This window comes from Emys orbicularis, chromosome 1 (assembly GCF_028017835.1).
Source record: "Emys orbicularis isolate rEmyOrb1 chromosome 1, rEmyOrb1.hap1, whole genome shotgun sequence".
NCBI lineage: Eukaryota > Metazoa > Chordata > Testudines > Emydidae > Emys > Emys orbicularis.
Window position 1 is genome coordinate 1,303,085 of NC_088683.1, and position 20,200 is coordinate 1,323,284.

At 60.5% G+C, this 20,200-nt stretch overlaps 1 protein-coding gene across 1 annotated transcript in view; it reads right to left on the reverse strand.

The window, feature by feature from the left end:
* The window catches only part of MAPK8IP2 (mitogen-activated protein kinase 8 interacting protein 2), a 60,077-nt gene extending 45,672 nt beyond the window's left edge, over positions 1 to 14,405 (reverse strand). The window contains exon 1 of the mRNA XM_065423238.1: positions 14,341 to 14,405. Coding sequence (XP_065279310.1) covers positions 14,341 to 14,405 — 65 coding nt within the window. The remainder of the gene's footprint in view (positions 1 to 14,340) is intronic.
* Positions 14,406 to 20,200: the final 5,795 nt, after the last annotated feature.

Sequence of the window (20,200 nt, forward strand, 5' to 3'; positions counted from 1 at the left end):
GGCCAGGCCACCCCCTCTCCGGACTCCAACCATGACCTGCCCTAGAAACTCCCTCCTGCCCTCTCCCCTCTTCCCTGCAGTGCCTCCCTGGGCCTTGTCCTGCTGCATGCCCCCCTCCCGTCCCTTCGTGTGACCTTCCCTGGCTGGATTTGCACAGTACAAGCTCCCAGGGGGCAGGCCCTGTCCCTGCTGCATGCCCCCCTCCCGTCACATGGCTCTGGAAGCACCGAGTGGCTTTCCGGCCTGCAAAGTGGTACATGGATATTCCCAAGCAGCGGGGAGGCCACCTCTGTTATCTGCTGGGAACTATTCACTCAGCTACACCGAGAATAAAGTTCAAGGAGTCTCCCCCCACCTCTGTTCCTGCCACTAAGTGGCTCAGCAAAGGGCTCTGGGGAACGGTTGAGTTTGCACTAAATGGGGTGATCCTCTCACCAGCCCTTGGCAGCAGGAAAGGAAACCGCCTCTCTGGGGAATGAGAGGCCCGGGGTCAGAGACCCTGCGATGCAGCATGAGCCAGACATGAGCCCTTCTCCCTGGTCTAGCTGGAGACAAAGCACTGTCCTGACCCTCCCGGGCTGGGTCCACGCCCCGTATGGCAGAGAAGACAAGCGCAAGGTGCCAGGAACCTCAGGAGCTGGTGGCTCCTGGCGCTGCCGGACAGGGACGTAGGGCTGCTCTGCCTTGCCTCACCGGTTCCAATGGGAGGAGGCTTCGCGCTGCCAGGGCAGCTGCATGCCGAGAGGAGTCCCAGCCACTCGCAAACCCTGTGCCCGTTCCCGCTGCGGCTGCACTAGGCCCTGCAGGGACGCCGCGTCGCCAGCCCCACGCACGGGGCATCACCAAAGGGGAGCAGGAATCAGGAGATTTTTCATTTGCCTTCTGCCCCTTGGGGGTCACTCAAGTCACATGTTCAGGCTTCTCGCCTCGGCCACGAGGGCTGGAAACGGGCTGTTCTTTCTAACGGAAGCCGAGATTCTCATGGGATCCCGGGACTCCAGGAGCTGGGGCTGCCAGAAAACACCCCAAGCAGCGCTAACTCCCGGCCAAACCATGAACCTTGGCACTCTGGGGAGTGTGTGGTCACAGAGGGTCCATTGGTGTGTCCTGAAGCCCACAGAGCCATTAGGCCTCATTCTCCCATAAGCTCATGGGATACCAATGGCCACGAAGGGCCAGGCCAGACCATCTGAAGGTTCCTGAGAGAAGAGTCTTGTTAAACTGGAGCGAAGGGAACGGTTTCAGTAACTGAAGGCACGTCTACACTACAAGAACAGCCCACAGCAGCAAGTCTCAGAGCCCGGGTCAGCTGACTGGGGCTTGCACTTGGGGGGCTAAAACTAGCAGTGTAGCTGTTCCGGCTCAGGCTGGAGCGTGGGCTCTCAGACCCTCACCGGTTCAGGGCCTGGGCGGGAACGTCGATGCTGCTGGTTTAGCCCTGGGCTCCGAGCCTCGCTGCCAGCAGGTCTTTTTTGCAGTGCAGACGTCCCCCGAGAGGTTAGAGAGCTCCCGAGAAGACTGCAGTTACCCCAAACCAGCCAGAAAGGAAGGGACGGAAGGAAAGGTTAAATTCGGAATAACCCCAGCACTGGCAGGGATGGCCACAGACCCGGTTCCCCTACACCTAGGGTGGCTGTGGCAAGCCGCGGCCAAGGAAAGGGAGGCAGTGGAGAGCTAGATCACGGGGGAGAGCCAGGACCCCCAGCCATTCCAAGCCACTCACTGGGTGACAGTCATTTAACAGATTGCTAGTGCCCAGTCCTGCTGGGCCAGGCCAGAACGTGTGCGTGGAACCCCTTCCCCGGGAGCGCAGCAGTGCAGAGTCTTACGAACGTCACAGCCCTTCGGAAAAACCAAAGAGAAGCCGTGCTACTCGGCAGGCCTGGGCGAAGACGGGAGCCGTGCTGGAGTGACCTGAACTGCACTGCTGCACTTCCTAGGCGTTGGGGTTATTTTAACTCTAACCTGACCAGACTGGGGGGAAGGATAGCTCAGTGGTTTGAGCATTGGCCTGCTAAACCCAGGGTTGTGAGTTCAATCCTTGAGGGGGCCACTTAGGGATCTGGGGCAAAATCAGTACTTGGTCCTGCTAGTGAAGGCAGGGGGCTGGACTTGATGACCTTTCAAGGTCCCTTCCAGCTCTAAGAGATAGGATATCTCCATTAATTTAAATTCCCTGCAATTCTGATCACTCTCAGGTACTTCTCTGGCCCTCACCAGTACAGCACCTGAGCACCCTGGATTTCATCTTCACACACCCCTGGGGGGGAGGGTCACTTTTGTAACTGCAACAGTCTTGCAGGGGGGTTTATGCTGCAGTTCCTGCTCTTTTCCCCGCCTCTCTCAGTTCAGTACGATGTTAATGGTGCCAGACAAGTGTTACAAAGAAAAAAGAAAAAGTGAGGCAGAGCTGGTCAAAAAATGTAGAACAAAACATTTTCCTGCCAGACAACAGGATTTCATTGAAACTGTCTTCAAGAAAAGGTCACTTTCTCTCAGGAAAGTTGGCACAAAATGTTTTGGGTCAATATTAATCTCTGCCTCAGCATGGGCTGCTGCAGTGCCTCATGGGAGCTGTAGTTCCATGCTCCCATTCCCCCTGGCTGCTCTTGCTCCCTGGCCAGACTACATCTGCCTTGATGCACTGTGGTCTCTCCCTGGGGCAGATCACAAGGCATTCTGGGAGATACGGGCCGGCCGAGAGAACGGCAGCATGAGCGGCCCAGAGGGAGGACTCCCGGGAGCCCCTGCAGCAGCCCAGGCAGGCAGAGCTCACTGCCAACCCTAACAAAAACTTTTCAACATTTCTGAATCAACGTGTTTCTGACTTTTCCCTTCTGTGACAAGTCTGGCTGTTTACCATGATCCCCTTTTCCAAGGAGCTGCAGGCAGAGCCCTCAGGCCCCTGCTGGGGTGCGTACGACTGGCCCAGGATGGAACTTCACAGGACGCTGGGGGTTGGACCCTCTGCACCCGCTTGCCTTCGCTGGCCGTTCTGACAGCAGCATGGCCAACCCCAAACATCCCCACGTCACAGAACTGGCATAAAACCAGGAGATTTAAAAAAAGAACAAATGTGGGGTTGTTTTTCTCTGCCCTGTGGCTCTGCACTTGGCTCCAACCTTTAGTTTTTCCCCTTAACTGATGGGAACAGAAACTTACTGGGTTTTTTTTAAAATGAAAGGAGACTCTTACCTAATCCCGTGATTCCAGAAGCTGGGCCCCTGGGTATCAGGAGACGCACGGGACCATGCCAAGAGTCGGCGAGCCTGTGATTGACAGGTCGCTCTGTGGCCGGCTCAGCCTAACGGAGCCTTGTCTGGGAATCCCGGGGACGATTTAGAATTCTGAAACGTCTCTAGACAAGCCAAGGGAGCCAGGAGGAGACGGAGCGGGAAGTGGGGTCCCAGGCCCCAGACCTGGATTCTCATTCCCCGTCCAAGTGTCGGCCTGCTGGGGACCTCACGAGGTCAGCAAGAGCCATGGGTCGGATGTGGGGGGTTATCAAGTTCCCAGGGGCCTTCCAAGATCCCCAGCAGCTCTCGTGAGCTTCTGAAGGCAGCCGGGAGGCAGCTCTGCAGCGGGACGGGAGAGGGGGAGTCCAAGGGCTGCTGGCTGTGTGGGCAGGAGCTCTCAGCCATTCACAGCTCTTCAGCCGGCCCCCGCTGGAGACCCCCTACCCTTAGCGCTCCCCGGCAATCACTGATGAGCAATTTCCCAAAGACGCCTGCCCTGCCCTGCCCCAGGATTAGGCTCTGCCCTCAGCCTCGCAGGTGGTTTCCGGGGGTGTGATCTCCACCTGGGTTTCTCCAAGTCCTGGCTCCCAGGAAGGGCTTCTCTGAGTCTCCTGAAATGTGGGCGAGTCATCGCCCGCCCGCCACAGCCACACGTGCAACCCCCGAGGAGGGTTCTGGAGTGGGACACACCTGGGGCTCCTGGCGGAAAGCAGCTCTCGGGCTGAGCGTGCTGGCCGCTGCCTCTCCACAATAAACCACCAGCGAAGTTTCTAGGTCAAGCCGCTGGTGTGCTATCGCCTGACTCGAGAGCACCTGAGTGCTCCCAGTGTGAACGAAACTTCCTGTCGGGCTCTCCCAGCCCAGCAACGGCTCCGCCAGCCCCCTCCCCGTCTCGCCAGCCACCAGCCTGCAGTGGGAAGGACCATTCCAGAGCACGCTCCTCTGGCCTGTGGGGCTACCGCTGAACTTACTGGGGGCAGGGAGGGCTGGCCACCGCCTGCATCAGGAGATGCTCCGCCGCCTGCCTGCCTCCTGGAGTTACCAGAGCAAGGCCTGGCTGCTCCCAACTCCCCCAGGCTGCCATAGCCCAGAGAAGAGTCGGATCCGTCCCCTTCGGGCCCCGGCTACGAGAGAGGCGGTGCTCCGGGCGAGGGGGCTCTGCTGGTGAGCAGGTGCCAGCCACTCTCTGCGGCTACTGCCTGCCAGGCCCCTGATCCCACAGGCCCCCAAGGCCCTCGGCCTTAGAGGCAGCCGGAATCCCGCTGCCAGGGGCTCGCCCGGCTGCTGCTCGCTGCTCCCTTTCCTTGGCACATGGACTCTGAGATTTTCCAGCTCTCTCCAGCCCCACCCCTGCCTGCTTTCCTCCCAGCAGGATTGGGGGGGGCTGCCTTGGGGGAAGGGGCTGCTGCGTGGGAGGGTCAGAAGATCATGTTGCCAGCAGCCCCCACCCCATACAGGAGGCAGCAGAGTGCACCCCACAGGGCCTTCTGCACGGGAGAGGGTCTCCTCGGAATGGGAGTTGAGCATCATCGCTCCCCCCTGGCTGAGGCCCGGGAGCTGCTCGGGGGGAGGCTGCTGGCCCCATGGCAGTGGGATGGAGCTGACTCCTCCTCTTTCATAGGGTGTGGGGGGAAGGGCTGCTTCCTGGAGTCTCTACAGCCCCAGAACGCCACCCCAGGGTCACATCCCGGGGCGATGGGGGGGAGGGCGGCCTAGGGGCCGCGGAAGGGCAGCTTGGCCTGGGGGCTCTGTCGGGCTTGGCTGTGAAGCCGTGTGCAGGCTCTGAGGGGAGCCCCTGGGGCCTGTCCCCTCCAGCGTGTTGTGCAAACACACCAGCGGGGGGGAGGGAAGCAGATCCCTGCCCGGGCGGGAGGGGACTTGGCATGGTGAGATTTCACTGGGGGCCTGGGCGTGAGGCGGAGTGTGGTGAGCGGAGTCAGTTCCCCTAGCACTAACCACTTGCTCATGAGTGGGAAGACGCAGCCGGGCCGGTCTCTAAAGGCGAGCTCAGCTGGAGCACGGAGGGGCAGGCTCCTGCAGCGGAGGGGGGCAGGGGGCAGCGCTGCTTCTGGGACGTGATCTCTCTCCCTCCTCAGAGCACTGAGTCGAACCGCGGTGCCTTGGGGCAGGGACCAGTCTCCATTTGCCTGGGGAACGCTGCAGGACAACACCCACCCCCCTGGAGATCTAACCCCTCCCTCTGCTCTGCTGGTGGATTCCCTGGCCAGCAAGGATGGAGAAAGAGAGGCGCCTGGGGGCCAAGTCCCCATGTTCGTTTCCCCTAATGCCAAGCGCGGCTCCTCCCACCTGCGCCGGGCAGTCAGCCCTTGGGGAGCCCTCCTGGAGACAGGGCTCTGCTCGGCTCTGAGGCCCTGTCTACACTGCCCCAGACACCCGCGGCTGCCCAGTCTGGAGCAGAACCCGGAAAAGACATGCTCTTGTCTGGGTCGTGCCCAAAGGCACTGCCCCCTCCATCCCACCAGCCTAGCATCCCCTTCGCTTCCTTCTCCCACTCCCATCCTACCGTCCTTATGCTGCCCCCAGGCACCCCCCATCCCAACCCCTCTGCATGACTCGCTGCTTCCACCAGGCCCACAGACACCGTGAGAACGATACCGGCGGGTGCATGCCCGCCCCCCGTGTCTGTCTGACCAGTGCATGCCGTGGGCACCCCACCCAGGGCTCAGCAAAGCCAGGGGGCTGGTCTCCCAGCAACGGCCAGTCACGGCTCTCCCAGTGCCAAGGCCACAGCTCAGAGGTCAGTCTCAGTGCAGGAGGAGCCGCTCAGCCCAACTATTGCCTGAGCAGGACAGGCCCGGCCTCGCTGAACCCTGGCTGTGACCCCAGCGTGCGGGGGACAAGCTGCCCTCTCGGCAAGTGGAGAGGGCATGTTTCTCCCCTGGTGCGGTAACCGTGGTTCTCTGGGACGCCGGGCCCTACGGGTGTGCCACTCCAGGTGCCTGCGCCTCGCGAGCCCTCGGCGGAGATTTCGAGCTAGCAGCGCCCATTCGGCCCCCGCAAGCGCCCAGTGCCTCCTCGTGGCAGAACCGAGGCTGTATAAGGGTGTGTGGGCGAACCGCCCTCGGTGCCTTAGGGAACAACGGAAGCAGAGAGGAAGGAGGATGGGTCGTGGCGCACCCACACGGGCACACATCCCGACGAACTCCAGTTACTGCACAGGGTGAGTAACGCTTCCTTCTCCTTCGAGTAGGCTCCCGCTGGGGCTCCACTCCGGGCGGCTCCCGGGCAGTACCCCCAGAGGGAGGAGGGAGCGTCAGAACAGGGCCCAGAACTGAAGACAGTACTGCAGAGCCGAGGGCATGGAGCAGGGTGTAACGCTTCAAAAACGTGCGGACTCAGCTCCAAGGGGCAGGTCTATATACCTCAGATACTGGGACATTCTTCAAAAGCGCAGTGGACACTGCCTGTGCTCTGGCCGAATGCGCTCTCACCAGCAGACTCAGAGCAGGTAGAGATACAACCCGCTATCCATTTCTAAAGCCTGCGAACAGAAATAGGAACCCCCTTATACCTGTCTGTGAAGGAGATGAAGAGCCCAGGCGATCTCCTAAACGGCTTAGTCCTACCCAGGTAGAGGGCCAAGGCCCTTCTAACGTCTAGGATATGGAACTAGGATTCCTGCTGAGAACTGTGAGGTTTTGGGAAAAGTACTGGTAGATGGATGGATGGATGAAGATGAAAATCTGACGTAAGCTTTGGGAGGAACCTAGGATGCGGATGTAGAGAGACCTTTTCATTACAAAACATGGAAAAGGGGCATCTGCCATCAAGGCTCCAGTCTCCATGGCCCCACGAGCCAACATGATGGGAACTAAGAAGGCCGTCTTCACAGATAAATAAAGTAGGGAGCAGGTCGCCATTGGTTCAAATGGAGGTCTCGCAAGGTAGTTGAGAACCAGGTTGAGGTCCCAAGATAGGATGGGATGTTTAATGTGGGGGAAGTGGTTACCCAAACCCTTAATAAATCTGGATGATACCAGGTGAGCAAAAATGGAGAATCCTACAAGGGGATGAAAGGCTGAGATGGCAGCCAGGTGTATCCTGACCAAACCGATGGATAACCCGGATGCCGTCAGATCCAGCAGGTAATCTAGGATGAGGGAAAGGAGAACCGATTCCAGCTGGAGGTAGTGACGACCGTACCAATGGACGAATCTCTTCCACTTCTGCTGGTATTTGTTTGCATTCAACTGTAGGTCCAACTCTTGGAAGAGAGCAAGGGCCTTGTGCGTGTAGACAAGGATTGAGAACAGGTTAAAAGACAGGGAACAAAGGGTAGGAATAAATGGTAAATTTTCAGAATGGAGAGGGGTGGTAACTAGTGGTGTTCCCCAAGGGTCAGTCCTAGGACCAATCCTATTCAACTTAGTCATAAATGATCTGGAGAAAGGGGTAAACAGTGAAATGGCAAATTTGCAGATGATACTAAACTGCTCAAGTTAGTTAAGACCAAAGCGGACTGTGAAGAACTTCAAACAGATCTCACAAAACTAAGTGATTGGGCAACAAAATGGCAAATGAAATTTAATGTGGATAAATGTAAAGTAATGCACATTGGAAAAAATAACCCCAACTATACACACAATATGATGGGGGCTAATTTAGCTACAACTAATCAGGAAAGAGATCTTGGAGTCATTGTGGACAGTTCTCTGAAGAGAACACGTCCATGTAGTGTGCAGCGGCAGTCAAAAAAGCAAACAGGATGTTAGAAATCATTAAAAAAGGGATAGAGAATAAGACAGATAATATCTTATTGCCCTTATATAAATCCATGGTACGCCCACATCTTGAATACTGCATACAGATGTGGTCTCCTCATCTCAAAAAAGATATAGTGGCATTAGAAAAGGTTCAGAGGAGGGAAACTAAAATGATTAGGGGTTTGGAACGGGTCCCATATGAGGAGAGATTAAAGAGGCTAGGATTCTTCAGCTTGGAAAAGAGGAGACTAAGGGGGGATATGATAGAGGTATATAAAATCATGAGTGGTGTGGAGGAAGTGAATAAGGAAAAGTTATTTACTTGTTCCCATAATATAAGAACTAGGGGCCACCAAATAAAATTAATGGGCAGCAGGTTTAAAACAAATCAAAGGAAGTTCTTCTTCACACAGCGCACAGTCAACCTGTGGAACTCCTTGCCAGAGGAGGTTGTGAAGGCTAGGACTATAACAGTGTTTAAAAGAGAACTGGATAAATTCATGGAGGTTAAGTCTGTTAATGGCTATTAGCCAGGATGGGTAAGGAATGGTGTCCCTAGCCTCTGTTTGTCAGAGGGTGGAGATGGATGGCAGGAGAGAGATCACTTGATCATTACCTGTTAGGTTCACTCCCTCTGGGACACCTGGCATTGGCCACTGTCGGCAGACAGATACTGGGCTGGATGGACCTTTGGTCTGACCCAGTACGGCCGTTCTTACGTTCTTAGACAATAACACTGCAGCGAAAGAGCAGCCTTTGAGTAGCCGGTTGTCGAGGTACGGGAAGACAAGAATCGCTTCCTGCCAAAGGTAAGCTGCCACTACTGCTGGGATCTTCAAAAACCCTCTTGGGGCCGAGGATAGGCCGAAGGGGAGCACTCGGTTCTGGCAATGATCTTGGCCTATGGTGAATTATAGGTATTTCTTGTGCGATAGGTGAATAGTTATCCTGAAGTAGGCCCAAACCAATCCCCTTCCTCTAGTGACGGAATTTATAGTTGCCAGAGTTGCCATGCTGAACTTCTGAGGCATGATGAACTTGTTCAGCTGTCTTAGACCCACGATCAGTCCCAACATCTGTCCATCTTTGGCGCTAGAGGTATTTTGAGTAGAACCCTCTGGCCCTGTGAGGGGAAGGGAGCGACTGCTGATTAGAGGACACTTGGGTGGTGGTGGAGGGCAGTTGGGCGGCCCTCTTCCTCAGAGATCTGTCTCTCTTTCTGGGGGGTTCCATGGGCCAGTGGTACCCCATGCACTGAGCAGGCCGTGATCTCTGGGCAGTTTCCTGCTCATAGTTGCGTATATGCCCCAGGGATGTAGGGCAGCCCTGGAGTCCTTCAGCATGTGCCGGGAGTCATTTCCGGTCTCCGAAAAAGAGTATGACCTTCAAAGGGGAGGTGCTCCACAGTGCTCTGAACATCTCTCCGACCCCGGAAATTGGAACCACGGTGCCCCGCACACAACTACCGCTGGCGAGATGGATCTAGCAGCAGTGTCCGCGGCATCTAGGGGCTCCTGGAGAGCTGTTCTGGCCAATAGTTGGCCCTCCACAACTACGGACTGGAGTTGCTCCTGGCAGTCTTGTGGCAGCTGTTCAACAAAGGCCGTGAGCTTGTTGTAATGAGTAAAGTTGTATTTGGCCATGGACCGTCTGACAGCCCATGATCCGGAACTGCAGGGCTGCAGACGAGCAAGACTTTCCTCCAAAGAAATCCAGTCGCTTTGGTTCTTGTCATGGGGGGAGTTCTCAAACAGTGCTGCTTGCTCCATTCATTCACCGCATCCACCACTGGGCGGGCTGAGGGGGGGTCGGAAAATAACAAGTGGAATCCTTCAGGGGCAAGGAGTGCTTCATAGCCGCCCTTTGACATGTCAGTGCAATAGTGGCCGGTGTCTGCCCTGCCGACCGAGCCAGATCCAGGGAAGCCTCATTACCAGATAGTGCCACACTGGAGGGTGGTGCCAACTGGAAAATATCGGCAGATCTTTGACCTCCGCCGAGCGATCTGCAGGGCGATAGCTACCCTTCTAGTGAGGGCCTGAAACCGTCTGAAGTCATCGGCCATGGAAGGTGGTGGAACCATAACTTCCGCATCCGGTGACAGAAATGGGAGCCTGCCTCATGTGCTGGAGCTGACGATACCGGTGACGATGGGTGTACTGCAGGCGCTGTAGATGTCAGGCACCCATGCGTGCAGTGTCCCCCCGGCTGAGCTGCGTTGGTCGGTGCCGATGGCTGGGACAAGGCACACGATGGCACCAGCTGCTGAGGGGAGTGCTTCGGTGCCGATGGCAGGGACGAGCTCGATGGGACCTGTTTCTTTCTCTCCTTACTGGTGCAGGCACCCAATCCTTGGAGCTCCAGGGCTTGGCGGGCCTGCTGGTGCCAGAGGGAGAGTCCTTGGCCTCAGCCGTACCCTCGGCAACGGCTCTCTTTTGAAGTTGGCTCCTTAGAGTTAGAGTTCACGCTCCTCTTTTTGGCTTCCCTTTCGCAGGAAAAGCACGCCCTGAGGTTGATGGGGTGCTGGGTCTGGCCAAGGACAGATGTATGGGGGGCGGGCGGGGACCTGGCCCAGAGAGTGGCTGCAGGGAATATCCAATGGCCAACAGTCTGAGCTTCATCCCGCTGTCCTTCCGAGCCCTGGACTAAAGAGCCAAGGAGAAGTAGCACTTCTGGGAGACGGGGGACTCCCCTCGGCAATGGACTGCCGCTTACCAATACAGCACCCCAGCCAGAGAGGCAGCGTTAGAAGCCTGGCAAACCAGGCACCCCCACCAGGAGGGGACAGGTATCCCGGGGGAAAGGAGAGGGAAGACGCCATACGCTCACCTTAGCTAACTATTACTAATCACGAAACAGTCACCTACAGCCACAAACTAACTGAAGAAGGAGAAAAGGCCGAGTACGCTCTACGAGGACCCGCTGCTGCTCCGTCTCGGGCCAAGGCAGTCAAGAAGGAACCGAGGGTGGTTCGCCCGCACACCCCGACACAGCCTTGGTGTCTGCCAGAGGAAGGCACTGGGCGCACGCATGGGCCGAACGGACACTGCTAGCTAGAAATCTCCCAGTGAGGGCTGGAGAGGTGCACGAGCCCCTGAAGTGGAGCACCCAGAAGGACAAACCCTGCTGAAGGCTCCATGTCTGGTCTACAGCCCCTGGTACGTCAAGGGACCTGCCTGCCACCCGCTTCCCACCTGGGGGCAGCCTTGGTTAGTAACCAAGGAAAAGCCCTGGCCACGTCGCAGTCCGAGGGCCCTTTGAACGCACCCGTCCCGCATGGAGCTGCTCAGAACTTCACAGCTCTGCCCCGCTCCGAGTTCTCGAGGGGCTTGCTCCGAAGCCAGAGCCCAGCCCCAGCAGAGTAACACAGAGCAGGCCCTACAGTCCCTGCCTCAGTCTCATCTCACAGGGAGGGGAAGAGACTCCCGCACGGTCACAAGGAAATGGCAGCGCTGGGACGCGAACCAGGCCTCCTGATTCGCCGCCTAGCAGCTGCACCACACAAGCGCCAGGCTGTAGGGAGAAGCAAGAGCAGTGTCAGCCCAGAGAGGGAAATCTGGGCAGCCCCGTGAACCGGCCAGCCCTGCAAAGGCTTGTGCCCTTCCCAACGGAGACGGGGGCCTGGGAGGGGTTGTGCTGACCAGTGTGTAGCTCCTGCTTGTCTGTTACCTCCACAGTACTGGTGCGCAGGCCTGGGCCTGCCTAGGGCTCTCGGGGGTGGGGGGGGGCGGGCACTCAGCACCTTCGGCAAAGAAGCCACGATCCTAACTGTGTACCAAGGCTTCCTTTCTCCCCCATGTTAACCAGCCAATGGAGTTCAACAAGCCCCAAGCCCAGAGCACAACTCCCCTCTCCTCCCAGCGCCCCGTTCCCGCCCCTTGGCTTGCAGGTGGCCCTGTCCCATTGGCTCTCCAGTCAGCCTGCTGAGTGGGACCTGGATTTCTACAGCAGAAAAACTAGCATCTCTCTGGTGTCCATGAGTGCCAGGCCGAGGCAAAGCCCAGCCATTGTTTGCTCTGCCGCTTGCAGAGACTGGGCGACGCGGCACTTGGGCAATCCCCATGTTTGCACCTGCTCATCTTTACACATGGCCTAGGGGGGGACCCCACCAGCATCCAGCCTGCGACCGAGTGCCACATGGTACAGCCACAGAGCCCCGCTCGACGGCAGCCTTTTCGCTCCTGTCCGGGGATCTCTGACTTCTCTCCGGCGGGCACAGGGCCACCCTGCCACGTGCCAGCGAGCCCTGGGAGCTCAGGGACAACCCTGGGCACCTCCCTGCTCAAGGGACTGCAGTGGGCCTGACCCTGATCTCCCCTGCCCAGATGCCCCCCCTTTCCCCGGCTTCCTGCTTCACCCTGGAGCGCGAGGGAGCAGACGCAGGCCCAGCAGCTCCCCCTGTTGGAGGCTTGGACGCTCCCCGGCCTGCCGGTGCCAGGATCGGGTCCCTGGCTGGGTAACGCACCCGCCCACGTGGAAGCAGAACGCGGCTCCAGCCCGAGGAGTCTGGGGCCATGTTGATCTCTGCAACGGGAGCTGCGGGCCTGTGGGGATGGGCCCCTGGGAAACGCCAGGAGTAACAATAAACAAACGGGAGCCAGACCAGAGGAGAGCAAGGGATCGACTTCCCGGGGAAGATTAAACCGGCTAAATCTGTCGAGTTGGGCTCAACGGGGGCGGGGGAGGGGACGTGCTCAAAGCCTGCAAATCTCTGGAGGGCGTAAATCCCAAGGACACAGAGCGGGACACGAGGGGTGTAACTAGGGCAAGGACAGGCTGAGCAGCAGGACGACTTCCTGGCAGAGTATCCGACGGGACTGGGGAATCGCGCCAGGGAAGGGCCGGGCCCGTCGCTCCCTTGATGGGGGGTGGATCCGGTCGGGAATCATCCCCGGGGGAAGGGCCGGGCCCGTCGCTCCCCAACAGGGGGGTGGATCTGGTCGGGAATCGCCCCCAGGGGGAAGAGCCAGGGCCCGTCGCTCCCTGACAGGGGGTGCATCCGGCCGGGAATTGCTCCCCCCGGGGGTCACAACACTGGGGCATTCAGAGCCCTTGGGAATGGGTCCTTGGGGTGGGTTCCAGCCCTGGTGCACAGGATGGACGAGGTGGGATGCAACGGGGCTTTTGGTCTCTAGTTTCCGAGCTTCCATGAGAGGAGGGGTGGGATCAGCCCCACGCCAGCAGAGGACAGGGGCTCTCCGTCTCTGCCCTCTGTCACACCACGGGGCCTGCAGCTCGGCTCTCAGAAGTGGGGGCTGTGCCTTGGATGCTGCCCTGCCCCCTGGTTTAGGATCCACTCCCCAAACACACCATTTTCTGATAACATCAGTGGGGACCGACACCCCCTCTCCCCCCCTGTGCCCCCAGGGAACCAGCCACTAGAAGAGGTCTCAGTCCTGGGGAACAGGATGGGTCCTGGGGGCCAAAAGAAAATGGGACAGAGAGTGAGGCCCAGAGGCTGTGAAGCCCCCACCCCACAAGCTCACTACCTTTGGGGGCAGCTCCCCCATACACACACCAGCTCATGGCCCCTGTGGGGCTGGACCCAGCTCCTGCCATGGGGCAGGGGAACTGGGGACAAAGAAACCAACCATCAAGCCCATGAGGTGCAGGCCCTGGGCTTAGTGCTCAGTGCTGAGTGCTGAGAGCTGGGGCCCGCGCTGGCTTTGGGACAGGTCCATGCAGCACGACGGCTTGTGCTTTGGGAGGCAGAGGCCTCTAGCTGGGCATGGGGTAGGCTCTGACCTGGCCTCTCCTCGGTGTCCCTGGGAAGCCTGAACCCCTGGACACTTCCCCCTCCTTGTCCCCAGGCCCAGGGGAGCTGGCTGGGCAGGGCAGACCTGGGGGGAGCTGCCCAGCTCAGTCCATGGTCAGGGCTGTCCCAAGCCCTCCACCCAGTCCCCTTGGGGCAGGCCTGGGACACCAGCCCTGTGGCCCTGCCCGGGAGCTGGGTCAGGCCTGGCCGTGCCGGAGCATTGCAGCAGCTGCCTGGGCCAGTGTGCCCCCGCCGGGGGGGGGGGGGGGGCAGGGAAAGGCCCGGCGGGGGAGGGAGTTGGGGGGGCAGGGAGAGACCTAGCCCAGTGGGGGGGGGGACGGGACTGGAGGAGTAAGGGAAAGACCCAGCCCGGGGGGCAGGGGGGCAGGGAAAGGCCGGGGGGGGGGGGAGAAGTTGGGGGGGGGGCAGAGAAAAACCCAGCCCGGCGGGGGAGGGGAGAACTTGGGGGGGCAGAGAGAGACCCAGCCCCCCCCGTGCCGGCCCGGCTGGGGGCTCCGGGCGGTGTCCGGCGGGCAGGGCGCGGGCCCGGGTGGATGCGGAGGTGGCGGGGCCCGGCGAGCCGGGCTGGGGAGGGGGCGCGGGCGGGGGTCCGGGCCCCTCTTACCTGCAGGCCGGCGGGGACAGCGCGTGGAAGGTGGCGAGGGAGAACATCTCCGCCCGGTCCGCCATCTTCTCCAGCGCCGAGCCCGACTGCGGAGCGAGCCTGGCGCGGGGGGGAGCGAGCCGGGCAGGGCTGGGCCACGCGGGGCGGGGAGCGGGGGGCAGGGCTGTACGGGGGGGCGGGGAGCTGTACGGGGGCGTGAATGGGGGCAGAGCGGACCGGGGGGCTGTATCGAGGGGGTGGGGGGAGCTGTACTGGTGGGCAGGGAGCTGGGGGGCGGGGAGCTGTACCGGGGGGCAGGGAGCTGTATGGGGGGGCGGGGAGCTGGGGGGCCGGGGAGTTGTACGGGGGGGCCCGGGGAGCTGTATGAGGGGAGCTGGGGGGCGGGGAGCTGTATGGGGGGGCGGGGAGCTGGGGGGCCGGGGAGTTGTACGGGGGGGGGCGGGGAGCTGTATGAGGGGAGCTGGGGGGCGGGGAGCTGTATGGGGGGGGCGGGGAGCTGGGGGGCCGGGGAGTTGTACGGGGGGGGCCGGGGAGCTGTACGGGGGGGCGGGGAGCTGGGGGGCCGGGGAGTTGTACGGGGAGGGGCAGGGAGCTGTATGGGGGGAGCTGAGGGGCAGGGCGCTATACGGGGGGGAGCTGGTGGGGCGGGGCAGGGCGCTGTACGGGGGGGGGGGGTGGAGGCTGCGCTCCCCTTACTGCAGACCCCGTCCCGGGCGCTTTGCCGCGTCCATCCCCCGCCGGCCGGGCCGGGCAGCTGCTGAAGGCGGAGCCCGCGGGCCGAGCCCGGAGCCAGGGACCGGGCCGGCTGCAGCGCCCGGGGTCCCCTCCTGGCCGCCCCGGCCCGTGCGCAGGGCCCGCGGCGGGAGCTGTCCGCAGCCGGGTGCTGATCAGCCGGGCGCTGTCCGGCCGGTGCTGCCGCAGGGCGGAGCTGGCGGGTCTCAGCCCAGCCCCGGGGGAAGGGGCTGAGCGGGGCCCTGCAGCCCGGCCCCTGGGGGGGCAGCTGGGCAGGGAATTACCCCGGCAGCGATGGGGGAAGGAGCCCGGCCAGCCAGGGCCCGCTGGGGTCCCCAGGGCTGTGCGCCCGGCTCAGGACCAGGGTGTGGGGCTGGGGGGCTGGGCTCCATCATGGGGGGGGGGCTTGGCCCCCACTCCCTCCCTCCGGGCAGGGGGGATCCTGGCTGGGGAAGGAGCCCGCTGCAAGCAGGGCTCGGAACAGCCTGAGCTGGCCCCAGTTTGCCAGGCCGCGGGGGGCTGATACGCCCACGAACCGGGCCTGTGCGAGACTCACCCCCAGAGACAGACGCTGCGTTTTCTGCCTTTGCTGGGTTTTCTCGCCCCCTTTTGCGTGTGTTTGGCTCCTAGGGCCCAGTGTTCCCTTGCCCCCCAACGCCACGACGCCCGGGGGGCTGGCAGATGGGGGTGTCTGTCCTTCCTCGCTCCCTCCAGCCAAGGGGAGCGGGAACACGGGGCTTGGGGAAATGAAACCCTTACTTAGTATGTGACATTTCTGATGCTTTCATGGTTGTACCTTCTTCCCTGTGTCTTTACTGGAGGGTTGCCAGGGTGTTTAATGGGGCGTTCGCCATGGGGCTAAGCAGCCAGAGGTGTCTGGGGACCAAACCCTCCTTCACTCGGTTTAATGGTGGACGGTTACAGCGGCACGTTAACACCTTTGGCTCTTTGGGTTCCTCTGTTCCATCAGAATGAATACAGACCGCCTGTCCCACTGGAGCCGGGCCTAGGCCAGGGGAAGGGGGTGGTTTGCTGGGCCTGTCCCAGAGCTGGAGGGCAGTGTGTGTATGGGGGGGGTTCCCAGAGCTGGGGGACAGTGTGAGAGCTGGGGGACAGTGTGTGTAGGGGGGTTTCCCAGAGCCGGGGGACAGTGTGAGGTGGGGGGCCTGTCCCAGAGCTGGGGGACAGTGTGTGTATGGGGGGGTTCCCAGAGCTGGGGGACAGTGTGAGGTGGGGGGCCTGTCCCAGAGCTGGGGGACAGTGTGTGTAGGGGGGATTCCCACCAGAGCTGGGGGACAGTGTGGGGAGGGGAGAGGAGCTGGCAGCACTCGGGTTGCTGCACCAGACCCTTAGCTGCAGCTGTGTTGTTAGTGCCTCTGGGAGGGCAGGGCCGGAGCGGTGTGTACAATGTGCTAGCTGCCTCCGCTCCCGGTCCCCTGGGTGTGTGTTGCCATAGCGCTGCAGCTGGGGACTGTTAGACCCACAGTACATCCTTGTCAGGTGTTTGCTCCTCCTGGAAAAGGCTCCTGTAAGCACTAAACGCTCCTATCGAACACGGGCAGAAGGCAGCAGTCACTGCTCCAGGCCAGGCCCCAAGGACAGGGCAGCAGCTCCCTGGGGCCGTGATGCTAACAGCAGCTGGACCTATGCCGCAGTAAGAGAGGCTGATTCCCACTCCCTGGCTCCTGTGAGCTGCTGACAGACTAGGAAACCTCCCGATTGCTCAGGTGTAAACTGTCTCCCTGCAGAGCTGCTGCTAGTGCCAGGGACACTGCTACCAGTGGTACAATTGTAACCTAGGAGACCTCCCCTGCCAGTCCTGGCTCCATCACCATCGCAAGGACACAGACCCTGCTGAGCTCCCCCTCCTGAACTCAGCCAGGGAATTCTGGTCCCACGGCTTCGCTTTGCCATTTCTCCCCTGGGTTAGTGTTTGTAGCAGGAGCGCAGGGCTGGCCCCACACAGCCCTGGAGAAGGAGGGCCCCTGCCCCTCCTCTGCACAACACCACCCTGCCTCCAGGCACCACCCTGACCCCCAGCTTTTAATTAAAGTGCCCTGAGCTGGTTGAAGTCAATCTGACAACCCCCAGCCACCTCCACGAGCTACGCTGAGAGAAAGCCGCCAGCACCGGGTCTCCACGGGGATTTCACACTGGGATCGCTCTCACAGTATAAAAACAACCTTTCTTTGGAAGGAGCAAAGCCCTAAGGTACAGCACAGGCCTAATCACCTTCCCACCTGTGCCAGGACCATGGCATCCTGGAAAGGTGGGGGCGGGGTGGGTCTGAGTGCCAGTAGCTGTCAGCAGGGCCGGCTTTAGGCCGATTCCCCAGAATCGGGCTCTGCGCCCACGCCTAAGAGGGCCCTGTGCCTTAGGCGCCTTTTTAATTTTTTGTACTCATCCGGCAGTGGTCCGCTCCAGGTCTTTTATTATCAGGCCATTATCTTTGAAAACTCGTGGTGATCGGGGAGGTCCCGGACTATTGGAAAAAGGCAAATATAGTGCCCATCTTTAAAAAAGGGAAGAAGGAGGAACTACAGACTGGTCAGTGTCACCTCATGTCACGGAGTATGGGGGGACTCAGGACCCTGCACCCCCGGCTTCCTGCGATTCACCATGACTCTCAGCCAGCCAGTAAAGCAGAAGGTTTATTTAGACGACAGGAACACAGTCCAAGACAGGTCTTGCAGGCGCAGACAACAGGACCCCCTCAGTTAGGTCCATCTTGGGGTCCTCGGGCACCACAGCCCCCCTGGGAGGTCAGAGCCCCGTCTGCCTCCCAGCCATGGTCATTAGCCAGCTCCTAAAACTCTGCCTTCAGCGACCCCTCCCACAGCCTTTGCTCAGTTTCCCGGGCAAAGGTGTCACCTGGCCTCTAACCCCTTCCTGGGTTCTCATGTTACATGCTCAGGTATTCTCCGTCGGTCAGTCTCCCATCCCCCAATGCAGACTATCCTAGCCACACTCCCCTGTCAGCATTCACAGACCACTTTAAGAACAGTCCCAGTTCGTCACATCTCCCCCCTTCGAGACCGAACTGAGCTGGGTCACTTTAGCCAGTGACCCGGGGAAGTTCGAACCTACCCCCGTTCCCATGGATGCCCCAGCATCCCTCCCATTCCTTGGTGAGAATTACACCAGGCCCCTCCAGTTTCACGCCCCCCGTTAGGTCGGGGGTGCTCGATGGCACTCGTAGTTCGCACGTGGGAAGGTTTATGCGGCCCGTGCCCTTTTCCCACCCCAATACCCCTGGGGTTCCAACTGGGCTGGGGTCTTCTCCCAGCGCTCCCGTCTGGAGGTCTGTGCTTCAGGCTCTCTTGGTTCAGAGCCCCCCTTTTAACCTTGGCCACCCTCTGGAAAGGCTCCTCTCTGCTGGGTAAGGGTCCTAAAGCCATTTTCCCCTTGTCCCGGGCCTTTCTCCCCCTCTGACAGGGGTCACAGGATCGGCAGTACTGCCGGACAGTAACAAAGACCCCAGGCCAGTAAAAGCTCCGTAGCAGCCTCTGCTGGGTACGCCAGGTTCCCTGGTGCCCTGAGAGGGGTGTATCATGGGCCCTGTACAGCAGCTGGCGGCGATACTTCTGGGGTACCACCAGCTGCCTCCTGATCCCCCCTGACTCCATTTTCCCTGGGGGAGCCCATTCTCGGTACAGGAACCCCTTCTCCCACCTCTCCCCATGGTCTGTACCGCACTGGGGTCGGCCAGGTCCCTTATCTTCCGCAAGGAGGGATCTTTCTGCAACTCGGCCTGGAACTCAGCAGCTGGGACAGGGATGGCCACCTGCTCTCTCTCTCGCTGGCTGGGTCTGAAGCTGTAGCCTCCCTGAGTCGTGTCCCTGGGTGTTCCCTCCCCACCAGGTTAGGGTCCTGCGCCTCGGGCAAGGCACCCTCCCCAAGGTCAGGGCGCAGTGCTCCTCGCCGGCTCTGACTGCGGGTCACAACCAGTGCACTTTGTGGGTTGCTTGCCCAGTCCTCCAGGTCCCCCCCCCCATCAGCACCTCAGTGGGCAAATACGGGTGTACCCCACGTCCTTGGGGCCCTCCTTGGCCCCCCACTTCAGGCGTACCCTCGCCACAGGTACCTTGAATGGGGTCCCACCCACCCCCGTCAGGGTCAGGTAGGTGTTGGGCACCACCCGATCTGAGGCCACCACCTCGGGCCGGACCAGTGTCACCTCTGAGCCCGTATCCCAGTATCCATTGACCTTCCTCCCATCCACTTCCAGGGGAACAAGGTACTCTCTCCGGAGGGACCGCCCCGCGCCCACCGTATAAACCAAAAACCCTGAGTCTGGAGCATCCAGCCCCGCAGAGGAGCTGGCCTGGAGCTCTCCTCCCTCCTTAGCAGGTGGTACTCTGCCAGCCCCCCTTCCCTGGGAATGCTGCCTCTCGCCCGGCTGGGTCTCTACCCAGTCAACCCTCTGTGGGTTCGGTCTGCTCAGTCTGTCCCTGAGCCTGGGGCACTGGGCCCGTATGTGACCTCTCTGGTCACAGTGATAGCAGCCCATGTCCCGTGGGTCCCCTCGAGTGGGTTGGATGGACCTGACGCTGGATCTTCCCCTTTGGTGGGGTTTTTCCGTATTTTCCCGCTGGGAGGTCCCATGGTGACTCTCGCTCTGCGTTGTGGTGGGACTGTTCCTTTGGGACTCCTCTCTGTTATCCCCTGCCCGACTGTTCACAAACTCGTCGGCCAACTGGCCTGCGTGCTGCGGGTTCTCTGGCTTTTGGTCCATCAACCATCGCCTCAGGTCGGATGGGCACTGCTCATACACGTGCTCCAGTACGAATAGGTCAAGCAGGTCCTCCATAGTTTGGGCCCCAGCCGTCCACTTGCGGGCATACCCCTGCGCCTGGTTGGCTAGTTGTAGGTATGTGACCTCACGGGTTTTACGCTGATTCTGGAACCTTTTCCGGTACATCTCAGGGGTTAGCCCAAACTCGCGGAGCAGGGCCTTTTTGAACAGTTCGTAGTCCCCTGTCTCTGCCCCTTTCAGTCGGCTGTACACCTCCCTGGCTGTGGGGTCCAGTGAGGGGATGAGAAACTGGAGCCTGTCTGCAGGGTCAACCTGGAGCAGCTCGCAGGTATTCTCAAAGGCCGTCAGGAAGGTATCCATGTCCTCCCCCTC